Here is a 15110-nt window from a genome sequence, read left to right on the forward strand (position 1 = left end):
CCCGACAGGACACAAATGGCCCGCAAGTTTGACACCGTTGATCTAACTGCACCCAAGCATTTTTTCATAGATTCTGCAGAAAATGGTCGCTAGCTGCATCTAGGAAGCTTTGCAAGTGAAAATTCAGCATATATGTGGTCAGAAGCATTTCATTTGGCACTAACATCATTCAAATCCGACAATTCTATCAAATTTGATGTCGAAAATTGTTATGTTGGAAAGTGGCGGTCACCTGGGAAAATGGCGGCCATCTTAAAATTTTCAGTGGCTAACGGGCTTTTTTCGAAAATGGTCCAGTATTCATATCAATTTCGGTGCTTGCTTCACTATTTGAAAAATTATCTCACTTATCTACTACACTATGGGTCGCATGTAGGCAGAAATATGGATACTGGTCGCATTTCGCTGCCGTGTGAACTACTGCGTTAAAATATTGTGCTTGCAGCTAACCTGTAGATAAAATACACAGACAGTTTGCAAAGATAACTTCAAACAGTCATTCTCGATTAGCAGCCATTAGCGCACTAATGTTAGCAAGACCCAAAATTCAGTCAAGCACACGTTTTATACTACAAGTTATAAGAACGTGATACTTACAATGTGCCTGTATCCGTCGCTCTCGTTCTTCAATTAAGTCCAATATGACTCCGCTTCTTTTGCCTCTTCTTCAGACGCCAAGTTAGATTTGAGTGACGCATGCGCAGCCGAGCACGTAAGACGCTGTCGATCGTCATCACGTGGGTTGTACATCCTTTGATTTGCTGGTGGCTTCTCTGACATCAAAATGATGACCTAGGTTTGATTCTATTGCTCCTGACGCTTCCAGGTGTCAATTACCGGAATCGGCCATTCTGAGCCGGAGTGAGCAACTGTTGAACAGCTGGCTGTTATGACGCAGCAGGGTGCAGTGCGCACAGGCATTTCGTCACAATTTTTAAAATCACAAGCAGTTTATTTTTAGAACCCCAGTGAAGTTTAATTGAAATGAAATTTGTTGTATAAATTGGAACCGAAAAAAAAATTCAATTGACGCCCCATTTGAATGTGCCATGGAACGCCGTTACGCTGTAGTTTTGCTCTGCTTTATTTTAGCAGCATAACTTTGCACATGTATTGTTAGAAGGTTATTACACGACTTTCGTGAGTGTTTAGGCTTGATCAGCCTATTTTCCAGGAGAATAGATAAAAGGGATTTTTTCAAATATTTTCCTGTGCTCTTTCTGCATTTACTCTGACACATCTACAGTGATGATTACAGATTAAAGTGTTACCTTTATTTTGATATCAAGATTGATCACATGAGTTTATATTTACAAAGTTTAATTTGGGCATGTCATTTTTGGGCAGAAGCCTCAAAAAATAGACCTCTGAATATTCTCAGTCATCCAGGTCATTGTATTCTCAGTGCATTCAATCGATCGCAACTGATGTGTCCCACCTCGTCTTTGAGCATGAACCGGACTAGAGCTGTCCTATCTAGTCTGACTGGTGTGTGTCACAACTAGTCTTTGAGCATGAACTGGACTAGAGCTGTCCTATCTAGTCTGACTGGTGTGTGTCCCACCTAGTCTTTGAGCATGAACCCATGAAGCCTGCTCAGATGAAAGGCAAAACGTCCCCTAAGACAACCCGAACAGTCCACCTGCCTTGGGGACAAGCGGTTAAATAAATCATTTGCATGTGAGTGTGAATGGTTGTTTGTCTATATGTGCCCTGCGATTGGTTGGCTGGCGACCAGTCCAGGGTGTACCCTGCCTCTCGCCCGAAGTCAGCTGGGATAGGCTCCAGCATAGGATAAGCGGCATAGAAGATGGATGGATGGGTAGATCATTTGCAGATATTAAGCAAAAGTGTATCATTAATTAATCCATTATTTGGTTCACTGTGGATTGGGGGCTGTGGGAGAATGGTTTTAATCTGATGTCATTACCTGCCCCGTTCCGAAGTTTTCCAACCTCAGACATTTTGACCTTGGCTCATTCATTTTATTTAAGAACCAAAAAAGTGCAACATCCCCCATTACATACATTGCTACATTGGACCCATTAGAGAAGTGGTCTGATTGATTTTGTTACAATAATGGTAGAGGAAGTGTTCATGAATGAGGAAGGTAGGTCATAGTTAAGCAGGAAGAAGTGTTGTGAGCACCAAAACCAAATTGGGTTATATGTGGTCCAAAAAAGATCAGTTTGGTCCAGATCAGATGTACGCACTCAACACAGCCCAAATTCCAATTTTTATTTTTGGACTTAATTTAGACCAAATCAGACGGACTAAACTCAACCCAATTTTCAACGTCTATTTTTGGGCTAACTATGGACCAAATCAGACGGACTAAACTCAGCCTAATTTTCAACGTCTATTTTTAGGCTAAATTTGGAACAAATCAGACGGACGAAACTCTACCCAAATTTGAACGTCTATTTTGGGGATAAATATGGACCAAATCAGACAGACTAAACGCAGCCCAAATTTGAACGTCTATTTTTGGGCTAAATTTGGACCATATCAGACAGGCTAAACTCAACCCAATTTTCAATGTCTATTTTTGGGCTAAATTTGGACCAAATCAGACGGACTAACCACAGCCCAATTTTCATCGTCTATTTTTGGGCTAAATTTGGACCAAATCAGACGGACTAAATGCAGTCCAACTTTCAACATCTATTTTTGGGCTAAATTTGGACCAAATCAGATGGACTAAACGCAGCCCAATTTTCAACGTCTATTTTTGGGCTAAATTTGGACCAAATCAGACGGACTAAACGCAGCCCAATTTTCAACGTCTATTTTTGGGCTAAATATGAACCAAATCAGACGGACTAACAGCCCAATTTTCAACATCTATTTTTGGGCCAAATATGGACCAAATCAGACGGACTAACAGCCCAATTTTCAATGTCTATTTTTGGGCTAAATATGGACCAAATCAGATGGACTAACAGCCCAATTTTCAACGTCTATTTTTGGGCTAAATATGGACCAAATCAGACGGACTAACAGCCCAATTTTCAATGTCTATTTTTGGGCTAAATATGGACCAAATCAGACGGACTAACAGCCCAATTTTCAATGTCTATTTTTGGGCTAAATATGGACCAAATCAGATGGACTAACAGCCCAATTTTCAACGTCTATTTTTGGGCTAAATATGGACCAAATCAGACGGACTAACAGCCCAATTTTCAATGTCTATTTTTGGGCTAAATATGGACCAAATCAGACGGACTAAACGCAGCCCAAATTTCAACGTCTATTTTTGGGCTATATTAAGGCAATGACTGACTGACCAGATTTAGCCCAAAAAAGAATGTCCAAATGACGTCTGGTGTTTGGTGGGTAATATATGTTAACAGGTCTACGATCTCATTGATGACCCTTTTAATTGTTTCCATTTCGATTCCATGACAATCAGTTGATATTTTTGCCTTAAAATGTTTGACAATGTCAGTGATCTCCTTTTTAGTTACAGAAGTGAGAAACATAGAATTCAGATTCCTATCAATAATATCATTCCAATCGTCAATTGTGTCTTGTTTTGGAATTTCTTTTTCCAGTTTTGGTCCGATATTTACAAAATAATCATTAAACATTTCAACTACCTCATTCATGTCATTGCTGTTTGTGGTGTTCTGTGTGCTGCGTTGCTGCCCTCTGCTGTGCTCTCGTTGCAGTACACCATTCACACCACCCTGAGGAGCAGAGTGGCAACACCTGTGAATGATTGACAGCAGGACTATATCAGTCTCAAGCATTCTACACCTGCTGCCAGATCGTTGCCATTCTCCCACGAATCAGGCTCTTGTGTTTTCATTAGCTGTTGCCCACTACTAGCTGTACTTGCTATTTTTGTTCCCTGCCCGGCTTACTCCGGCAGCGTAAGGACATCGCTAGTTTTCTCCTGCTTGATTTGTTCAACAGTGTTTTGTGTTTCCTGGCTCTACCCTTTTGGTAGCTCTTTTATTTCTCGTCGTTTTCCCGTGTACCATCCGGGTCACCTTTAGTTATACATCCCTTTGTTGTACCCTTTTTCTTGTGTTGTACTTTTTTCCTCGTGGTTTGGAATTAAACTCTTCTCCAAACCCCAACGTTGACTCCCGCGTCTTGGGATCCAACCCGGGGCATGCACCGTTCCTTAACACTGTTAGTGTTTCCAACCAGTTAAAAGCATCATGCTTAGGTTATGAATGCAAAGTTCAGGCCCATAACCAGGGGGGATTCGGGGGATTCCAACGAACCCCCCCGGGCGACCAAAGGTCCGCTTGGTTAAAAAAAAAAAAAAAAAAGCTGCTATCAAGGTGTACAATTGTAACGGAGTGTAGATGTGCTGCGATAAATGATGGTAGAAGTGTTGCAACAGCGCCTGTTGCTGGTGAATAGTGGCATGTGCACATTGCTGCAGGAAGTTGCTAACTGTTAGGAATGAGCACTGGGAATGAGACACGGTAAGTCGCGTTTTTGCACTGTCTGGGATATTTGGTGATGTAATGTTTACTGTGTGTTTATATTTTGTCTTATACAATGTAATGTGCATTTGATTTGAGCCAGTCTGCACTTTTGAATGAAGTTTTATAGACTTTAATGCAGTTTCTTGGTTGTCATTCCTCTGTAAAACTGTTGTTACAAGTAATATTCTATGTCATTGTGACTATGTTGTTTTCAATATGCTGTTTCTACTTGTTGCTACTTTGCTAATGCTAATTGCTGGGCCTCATTTAGTATTGCACGCTGTGCCGCAGCGGCCATGTTGGCCACGTGACATGTGTTCAGGGACATCATGCAAAAGAAGTTTGAATGTGTTAACTTGTCCTGTATTGTAAATTGGATTACAAAATATTTAGTTGTATGAATATCAGTGCACCTGTGAGACAAATGGTAAAATGTGAAGAGAATAATTTTAAGGGGAATTAGAAAGGGTTAGCCAACCAACATACTATACCATCACAACCAATTTTTGTTTTGTAAAATGGAATCCAAATTGCTGTAGAAAGTGTTCAGAACTGTTATTAATGAGATATGATTATCCCGTGACCAAAGTCGACGCTCACCTGTCATTCCTCTGTAAAAGTGTTGTTACAGGACACACTGCCATTAAAAGACGTCCATAATCCACCTGACTGGATGTGAAGGATTCAAGCGACAGCATTGTGGAGCTGCATTCCCCCACATCAAGTTGTGGACCGTCACACAATCCCGTTCACTTCCCCAACATCAGGGTCCTCCTTCGGTTGTCCTGGACCATCCCAGTAACATCGTGTGAATGTGAGCGAAGTGCCAGTACCTTGAAGCGTCTGAACACTACATGAGGGCCAGTATGACGCAACAGCGACTGATCTCGCTGGCACTTCTCCACATTCACTACAAAAGGTTATCAACCTGGAGAAGTGGTGGACATATTTTCCACGACACATCCAAGAAAGATGACACTGAATTTGCGATAGGTAAGGCTGAAACACATTGTAGTGATTTATATTCTGTAGGCCTGTGTAAATAGCATCCACCACTGAAGCCATGGCATGCTCATCGCCCAGTAAACTGATGAACTTATCTAAAAGGTCCGTACACTCGGATTTTTGCACCCCGCTGAAAAATATCTGGTTACGGGCCTGAAGTTATTAAACATTTCAAAATATACCTGCATTGTTTTGTGACTCAGTTAAATATAAAAGTCTGTTTGTCCAGTCCTATATTTTGTCATTGTAATTTTCGTAAAAGTAATGTAAAAATACTGTCTAGTCTTGTTCTTGTGAACCCAGTATCATGTACCATCTTGTTTCAAGAGCGCTTGGTTTTATTATCCTGTAAACATGCCACATGATTGGTTGAGGCATACAGCCAAATGGAAAAAAATCTTGAGAATGACATATCAAAGTGCTGAATGTTATAGGAACCCTCACTGAGAGTAAAGAGTAAGTACTGAGAGTAAATACTGACAACCATGTCAGTATTGTAATGTCAAAACATTACTAGGGGCTAATTAATGTGATGGTTCTTTTACAATAGCAGGACACATAGACGTTTGGTATCTATCTCTCTATCTGTTCAATATTAAATGGTCTTCAGTCACTTAGGCAAATATCAGTGACGGCCTGAAATAAATCGCTATATTCGAAATACACCACCACGCGGCCAGAAAGAGGTGAATTCTAAAACGTTACGTGACACATTTTTTATTTTCTATGCATTTATGGTCATGTTTGTAAGCATCTTACTTGAATACAGCACACAGGATCTTCGCAGGTCCTGATAAATGCTCTTTAAATCATGAATTCATTGATGAAGCCTATGGCACCTGCATTCCTAAAGTCATCCCTTGCTAAATCTGCACGCTTGTTTCTTTCCTACAGAGCAAATCCAATCCAAAAGGTGAAGAAGCTGTTATGTGACGTCACACGTCTTTCCCACTCCTCCCGAGCGCGCGTTGCGCGCTTGCTGGATCTTTTGGAGAGCACTCAGTGAGGGAGCCTACCTCATGCTCAGAATTATCATTAGAATAAAACATATTTATTATTTCATTAGTTTAACACCAGTTAATGTCGTAAATGCCAGTACATAAATATGGAGCATGATAGGTGCGCGGAGCAGGTTCTGCTTCTGAAGACTGGCGCACGCAATTAAGCTGGTGCCGGAACAAACAAGGTGGCTCGTTTGGTTGGAAAAACCTAGGTAGCGCAAAAAGAACATAAAGAAAGAAGGACAAGGGTAAGGACATAACCGCCGTGCCCGTGCTGCGCGCCATGCGACATGAGTAACATCAGTGATGGAGTTGGAGGGCTTCTGCCCATCTGGAACTTCAAGGGTGAGTCTGAAACATTCGAGTTCTCCCTCCTTCAATATTTAACATAAATATATCTGTTTTCTTGTGACAGTGTTTTTTGGGGGGGAGATTAACATATTTTTCCACACACGTTCATGTTGACAGCTAAGTGAAGTGGAGTAAAATGCTTAGGGTGTGGAGAACGTGCGGGGAGATGATGTATGGTGAACAAAAAAAGCTACTCTTCCATATCATGACCACCAGGTATTCAGTTGTGCTGTAATGGATGTGAGGTTCTGGTGTTTCTCAGTGCCTTCCAAATGGAACGACAATTCTAGATACACATAAAGGGGTTGATGAAGAACGTTCTCCATTTTCTGAGGTTCCTCTCGCCTACCCTCCAGCAACAACTTATGTGCTGACTTCCTCCTCTTTGTCTCCATGTTTCTACTCAGAACACATCCCAGTGCTGCCGAGGTGGTTAAGAAAATGAGAGAGGTGATAGATGGCTCTTAAATTTTGTGGTTAATCCTTCAACAACACAACTCACTTGTATTACTTGTATTGTTGCGCTGGATGGATGGACGTGATACGTCGGTTGATCTGTTTGTAATTGTGTAAATTATGTAGAATTCAATAGATTTGACATGTGTTTCAACGAAGTTATGTTGTGTACTGTAGTGTCTTCAAGCTATGGCGGCACATTGGAGTTCATACTTAGCAGCAACCCGCAGAGGGCGCAATTCTCCCTCGAGAATTTTGGGCACAGCCTTGCGAAAAGAGAATGCAGTAGGGTTAATCAGGCTAATAGAGTTAGCCTTTCAATACGTTTGCTTCCCCTCAAAGTCAGTCTTCGGTAGCAGGTGTTTTAGTTGGCTGGACTGATTGCCACAAGACTTCTTTCACTCTTTGTCATTACACATATTTCTCATCAAGAAGCAGTAGACTAGAGTTACTTTATTCTATTACACTTGGTCTGTTAGAATGTACAAAAGATGCTTCAGTACCGTTGATTTTTTAGTATCACAAAACACAGTAGCTTCTTTCCTGCTTATCACACAGGGCTTGTTGCAGTACTCCATTCACTGTAGGGGCAATTAATCTGTCTGGGATTTGCAGATATTGCAACTTCCTCATTTTATTTAAACATTTTCACTTGTGAAGTACATTTAGAAAAATGTGGCTAATTAAAAATAAACAGCTAGTTATTCTTCACTCCTGAATCCACAGTAATTTTGAAGCAGAGCTTTAGTTTGATAACATTTACTGCGCAATTGCAAAGTACCTTGATGATGAAACATTTAAGATTATCCTACTGTTAAGCTCCTTTTGTTCTTTTGGTTTACAGTGCAGTACTTTCCTAATGAAAGTGCACATATCTATTTTTCCTCTCAACATTTGTTATTCAACTCCTCTTGTTCTTTTCAGAGCATTGGTAAGGACATATTGAGTATATTTTAAACCCTTAAACAGGTGCGATGTGTAATGGAGTTTCATGTCATTGTTTTCACAAATGGACACTGGACTGCTGCATTGCTTCCAGCACCTATGCACTCATCTGTAAATGTGCATTTTATGGACACAGAGACACTTTCAGGATCTCAGTTAAACAAATCCACCCATCTATTTTCTTCACCCCTTTTCCTGTTGAAGGTCATGGGGAAACTTACAGTATATCATTGTTAAAGGGTTTAAATGTTAAATGAAACTGCTATTATGATTACTGCTTTCTCCCAGTGTGACCTCATTCTGACTCAAATCATAAATTGCTGAAGACAGGAGTGTCTTTGTTTCTTTTTGTTGTCGTTTCAGTTGAAATATTGCTAGGCATGTAAACGTAGCCAATAGCAATGTTACCTCAGTTATTATGACCATGATAAAGATGGCACCAGAGGCTTCATTGTTGTGCTCTAGCCAAAAAGCTCTCTGAAACAACTGTAGCCCAAAGTGAGAAAATAAACCAAACTACAATATACACGCTCACAGCCAACAGTGTCACCAACAGCCACTTGTTATCGCGTAATTTTCTACCCTGTTCCTGTTGCAGTGACCTAATTTCTGCCTTCTGCCGCTGTTGCCATGTTGCACATTGTATGGTAATCGCTAATGTATCTGTGTGTGAATGTGTCAGCCGCAGATGTTGTAGGAGCACAAGATGGCAGCTACTAGAATGTAAAGTTGGAGAGGAAATGTGTTTGGAGGGAGAAATAGTGCTGACACTGCTGATATTTTATTCATTATTATACCCAAAGCAAATTTAATTAAAAACTAATGATTGTCTTGCTGCATTCATAATATGTTCATAAGCTGTTGTATTTGTTTTTTGTTTGTGTTGTATTTATGTTTTATGTGTTGTTGAAGCACAGGTGAAGTTACAGTTTGTCTGGCTATTCTGTCTGACATATCTGATGATTTATTAACTCTATTTAGGAAAAGGTAAAAAAAATGTGGCAAAGTAAAAACCTTCACCAAAGCCAAACAATTGCATCATCTTCAAATTGTACCTTAATTTGGGCACAATAATCAAACGACGTAAAACAATATCACAGAGTAAACCAGTTTTTCCCATTATTGACCCAAAGCACATACTGTATATTACATTAGAAAAACCTCACCGTACATCACCAGCATGCCACAACTTATTGTATGTACATTGCAGCATTTTGCAATAACTACATATATCTTAAGACCAGTTGAAAAATTTGCTAGAATTTGCATTTTGCACATTTGGATCTTAATGAGGTTTTAAGTAGAGCTACAATATGCAAAAGCAAGACAGGCGAGTGAGACAAAAAGCACTTTGAAAAAGTAATTTATTGAAAACAACAATTAAACTGAAAGAGGCTGTTTATCAGCTGATCAAAAGTTTAAGACCATTGCTCACAAAATAACTAAAAGCTCTCTAAACCAGAACAAAACATTTTCTCAGTAGGACTCAGTAATGAATAGCTCCACCGTTCTTGTTAATCACTTCAAAAATTGCTTTGGGCATGCTTGATGCGAGTGTTTCCAGGAGGCTAGTGGGAACATTGCTCCAAGTGGTGAAGATGGCTTCACAAAGGGCATTGACTGTCTGGAACTGATGGCCATTTTATAAACTTCCCTTGCCATCCATCCCCAAATGTTCTCTATGGGATTTAAATGAGGGGAACACGCAGGATGGTCCAAAAGAGTGATGTTATTCTCCCTGAAGAAGTCCTTGGTCAAGCCAGCATTGTGAACTGCAGCGTTGTCCTGTTGAAAAACCCAGCTGGTACCACACCGACGAGGGCCCTCAGTCATGAGGGATGCTCGCTGCACGTAAGCATTGCTCTGTTTTTGGTTTGGAGCAATGTGGTCTATTCCATCCACTGTAAAGATGAGGAATGCAAAGAGCACTACATTGGGGAAACTAAGCAAATGCTCCAAAAAAGGCTTTAACAACATCGCAGGGACAATTCTAGTGGTCCTCAATCAGCAGTACATCTACACCTTAAAGCAACCAATCACTCTTTTGAGGACAACGAGATAAAGATTTTGGCCAAAGAAAACAGATGGTTTGAAAGAGGAGTAAAGGAAGCTATTTTTGTCAAACAGCAGAACCCATCATTGAATCGGAATGGTGGTTTGAGGTTTAATTTGGACCCTTCAGCAGGTTACTGAGACCGAAACCCACAGCTCTTAGTCATGCAAATGAGGTGGAGCCAGGGCCGAGCCAGAACAATAGATGCTAACGAGCCAGTATCAGAGTCGTTCATACCCAACTACAGGGAGCTACACTTCCCTTTGATCGGAGGTGCTAATGGCAGGAGAGGATTAGAGCACTACTCCTCCCAGTCTTAGTGTAAGAACCAATAGGAGGAGGGCGTTGGCACACCAATTCCGCCCACTCTTACTGTATTTAAGGCCTAGGCTACCAGCACTTGTTAGTTCCCTGACGAAACTCTTCGGATGAGGAGCGAAATGTCCGACACCTTCTTCACAGAAGTACAGATGACGTCTCAAGAAGCCTTTCCCTCGTTGGACAACTCCTGTACGACTGAGAGCCTACACAGACGTATAATTTATTTATATATATATCATTATGATTAGAATTGTCATTTCTAACATTACAAATAAAGGTGACACACTATCACAGCAAAAATATTTATTTTTTTGCTTACAGATCACTAGTGCATACAAAAGTGTATAATAAGATGCATAAATAAAAGCAGAAATAACAGTGCTTTGAGTACCTTGGAAGATAGAAAGCGCTACACAAGTGAAAGCTTATTAAAATGTAGAAATGTACATGCCGTTGGAGGCATTTAGTGCAACTCTTGGTGTGGACATGCAACATATTTTTTGTCCCCTTCAAGTTGCTGTAATGAATTCGCTGCTACGATGTGGAGGTCGCACGACCCACACAGGCTTTCTATCCAAGATGGCGTTCTCCTCCTCTGTCATGAGATCCATTGTAGGTCTTTTCCATACAGCCTCTTCAGTGCTATAGAGGATACTACGCCTGGCTTTGTACAGCTGCAAAAGCACAGAAAAAAATAGAAGTTTGAGCACTGAACACATTAGATAGGGCAGAGGTAAAGAAAAACATTCTTCCTTTGTGTCTTGTTTCCTTTATTCCTGAGCTCTCCTTTCTTCAAGACTGTCCTCCTAGCTCTTGAAACTACATCGAACATTTTCAAAATATGTTTTGCAGTAGGCTGTAAAGGAAAGGGTTCAGTTAATAATAAAAAATTAAAAAATACTTAAATAACAATAGAAAAGAATAAGATCAAGATACTGTATAAGGAAGACATGTCTTTTACAAGTTACTTTTAGGTTGCACAGGACAAGGACAATGTAACTCACCCAATATGGTCTTGTTGTTACCTTTGTGTTGTGGGGTGAAGATACACTGGAGAACAAAGGAAGTCTGTGATTAGGCGGGAAAAAGGGCCTGCAAGCTAGCATGGTATAGAAGACTTCTACAGTTCAATACAACTCAAAAATAAAAACGTTATCTCACCCCATTTGTGTATCATTTGTTAATGGTGTCATCTTAGGCATTGTTTAGTCTCCTCACTACTTCCTGTAAAAATAAATAAAAAATTTAAAGAAATATATTTTGAACATGAAATGAAGTTGCTTAGATAATATAAGATTTACAATATAAGTACGTACTGAAATATTGCAGTTTATTCCTCATTTCACCCTTTTTTCTGCCAACTGCAACTGTTTCCTTCTCCACTCCTCATGAAATTACTCTTTTTGGTCCAACCACTGATCTTGCATCTCCACCCGCCCCCTTTTACATGTGACTATGAATTGAGCCAAGTCATTGAGCCATTTGCTGACAATGCTTGCTTATCTGTTAAGCCTATTTTATGCTTTCCGCATCCGTGAGGTTCGTGCGGCTCCGTGTGGACAAATGACGTCATTTTCGCACCCACGCCCCCTCAAGCGGCCCTTTTCATGCGGAAAATTCTCACTCCGCGCACCTCCAAATTTTTCAAACTACGCGGATGGTGACATGCGGATAAAAATGGCAGACGAGCAGGAGATCCTTGCAGCTGAAGTACAGAAATACAGGCAGCCTACCCTGACACACAGTAGTTTAAGCATAAAGAAACACTGAAACAAGTTGTGTTTTAAGTCAAGTTGTTTGTTTTTTATTTTCTTTTGCCGTGTTCAGCATGCCTTTTGTTAGCACATTCTCCTGCCGGGGTACAAGCCCCTGTGGTGGGAAGAATGACAAGCTGCGCTGCTTTTGCAGCACTCCTATTCAAAGGTCGAGTGGACCACCTTCTCTTCCTTTTCTGTCACAGCAGCAAATTAATACAACACAATTCCTTTTCTTCAAGAACTAGACGCACAAGTGCCGCCATGTTGGAAGTCTGGTAAACAATGGCAAACTTTTTCCGTTCCAGTTTAGTACTGTGGTAGACGTGTGTTTTTGATACACTGCACCCTGCAGTTTTGGAGCAGACACCGCACAGAGTATAAAGTCAAACACGGTCTCTCGCGCGGATTTCCGCGTGGCTCTTTACTGTGCGGCTCATTCTCGCAGAAGCATAAACCAGCCTTTACTGTCTTATACTGAGTCACAAGCTGACAGTCAGAAGTTGGATGGAAATCATTTTCAGTCGACCAAAGTGATAATCTATGGCAAGAAATATTTACTTACGTTTGTAATACAATAATATTTGTTTCATAATAATGATGAGGGTAGTATTTGTAGAAGATGTAAATTTAACAACAACAGGGCCCCCCACTGACAATGATTAGCACACGTAAGACTAAAGTCACACCAACTCAGGCTGACTCCAGAAAATGGCTGAATGCAGTGTTTTCGTGTGCCTTGGAGCATCTTGCAGGGCAGGCTGTATACTCTTTCCACATACTCCGAAATACGCCCCTTTTCATGGATTACACTGCGTTTATTCCACTATAGAACCAACACGCTCCGATGTTGAGACAGAGGCGAAAAGTGAACCTTCTTGTTATCCGGCCTGTTTGGTAGAGATAGAGGAGGAAAACAAACATGCATCCACATGTCAATTTATTGAGGCCAGAAAAATTATCCAGTTCATTTTTATTTATCGTCCGATTAATTTATTGATTGATTATCGTGACAGGCCTATTTACAGTGCAGGCCAAAAGTTTGGACTCACCTTCTCATTCAAAGTCTTTTCTTTATTTTCTTGACTATTTACATTGTAGATTCTCAAAACTTTGAATGAACACCAGGGTTTCCCCAGGATTTTTTGAAGCTGTGGTGGTGGGCAGGATGGGAGGCAGACTGCGCCACAGGAATTGTTTTTAAAATATTTAAATTTACTGGCAGTAATAATGTCAACATTTAGGTCGTTTTCACAGGCTGGAACAATAAATGCATTAATTAACTTTAACTTTGTGCACTAACTAAATAATGAGTGCTATGTCAGCAGTCTTTTTGTATGATTAAGTCTTGTCACACTTGTCTTATTTTATAAAAAAAATAAAACAATTAAAAATGCATTCATTGTATTTGTTACATTGCTAGAATGGCATTTTATTAATTTATTTTATTTATTACTATAGTCAGTGTTTATGACTTGTAAGGACTCAAAAAATTCAAGCCTATGACTTCGGACTTGACTCGACTTGTCTTGACTTGAGACGTGACACCATTTCTTTGTGTGTTTATGTTCTGTCAGCACGTTGCAATATACTAAACAGGTGGCGTTTATGTGCTTATATGTAGAGTCTGCTATCTTTGGAACGTAAGCCACAAAGGGGTACGTCAGTGACATCATGCAGCCCCTACCATGGTGCGCTTACAATAAAGTTGGGACACACACGCAAAACAAACTCAGCAGTGGAGATACAAATGTCACGTCACTTCCTGTTGTACGGAAAGGACGCTCACGGAAAGAGTTCTGTTTTTCCTACTGGAGTTTTGAACTTTTTGGGAATATTCCTGTTGTGATCACAACTCTAGAAGACTGTGCTGACATCTCTGCCTTAAATCTGACTAGCGAGTGGACTGAACTCACCAAAACAAACAAACAGTAGGAACCGACAGCCATTATAGGCAAGCTATCACTGAATTGGCGGCTGTTCACAAGCTAGACTCTTAAAATATCTTGACTGGTGAGAGAAACAACCTCACCGTTACAACGAATATTAACACAAGGCAAGTTAACAGGCTAATCGACACACGGTCAGACGGTGTTGCTTAGCAATTACAATAATGCCAAAGATAAAAGAGAAAAGAAGCGGATCTGATGGTGGCTCGTACAGTTCAAGTCGAAGCACTCAGGATTCGATCATAGACATGGAGTCGTCTATGATGAAAGAAGGTTCAGGCTGGTTGATGTCTGTGATGAGTTTCCGCCACGATTGAGCAGCCCGCGGAGGAAATACTTCCCCACACGATTGTTCCTTCTCTGCATGATGGTATTATTTCATTCACATAAAGTCACTTTCTGCAAGATTTTGCTTTTAACAGTAAATTTCATTTTTACTGGCCAATTTTGCGATTCCGTCTGTGATTCGGTTAACGCGGAACTCATAGGAACCTACTTCTCACTCAGCTGCAAACTGCCCCAGTAAACGCTGAAGCTCACAGCTGAGGAGGCCATCAGTAACACATCGTCTGCGAATAGCAGAAACAAGATCCTAAGGCCACCAAATTTGACTCCCTCAACGCCTTGGCTGCGCGTAGAAATTCCGTCCATGAAAATTATGAACAGAATCTGTGACAAAGGGCAGCCTTGGTGGAGGTAAACATTCACAGGAAACAGGCTGATTTACTGCTCGCAATGCGATCCAGAGTATCAAAGTATTCCTTCCACTGCCCGACTATATCCTCAGTCGAGGTCAGCAGGCTTCCGCCCCCACTTTGAATAGTGTG

General features: G+C 40.7%; 1 protein-coding gene and 1 long non-coding RNA gene across 4 annotated transcripts in view; one reads left to right on the plus strand and one right to left on the minus strand.

The window, feature by feature from the left end:
• Nucleotides 1–5068: 5068 nt before the first annotated feature.
• chrm4a (cholinergic receptor, muscarinic 4a) overlaps nucleotides 5069–15110 on the plus strand; it is a 76053-nt gene continuing 66011 nt past the window's right edge. Inside the window, exons 1-2 of one of the 2 annotated variants that reach the window (XM_054773807.1) lie at nucleotides 5069–5441; nucleotides 6348–6799. In XM_054773807.1, coding sequence (XP_054629782.1) covers nucleotides 6745–6799 — 55 coding nt within the window. In that variant the 5' untranslated portion in view covers nucleotides 5069–5441; nucleotides 6348–6744. The remainder of the gene's footprint in view (nucleotides 5442–6347; nucleotides 6800–15110) is intronic. The other variant, XM_054773818.1, reaches the window with a different exon arrangement.
• On the minus strand, nucleotides 10967–11968 carry LOC129179947 (uncharacterized). 2 transcript variants are annotated; one of them, XR_008570076.1, is made up of 4 exons: nucleotides 11897–11968; nucleotides 11742–11804; nucleotides 11585–11630; nucleotides 10967–11254 (listed from the first exon to the last, which is right to left on the minus strand). It is a non-coding gene; the product is annotated as an uncharacterized LOC129179947 (long non-coding RNA). The 2 variants fall into 2 exon arrangements; XR_008570075.1 differs by having other exon boundaries at nucleotides 10967–11436.

Source organism: Dunckerocampus dactyliophorus, chromosome 1 (genome assembly GCF_027744805.1).
Source record: "Dunckerocampus dactyliophorus isolate RoL2022-P2 chromosome 1, RoL_Ddac_1.1, whole genome shotgun sequence".
NCBI lineage: Eukaryota > Metazoa > Chordata > Actinopteri > Syngnathiformes > Syngnathidae > Dunckerocampus > Dunckerocampus dactyliophorus.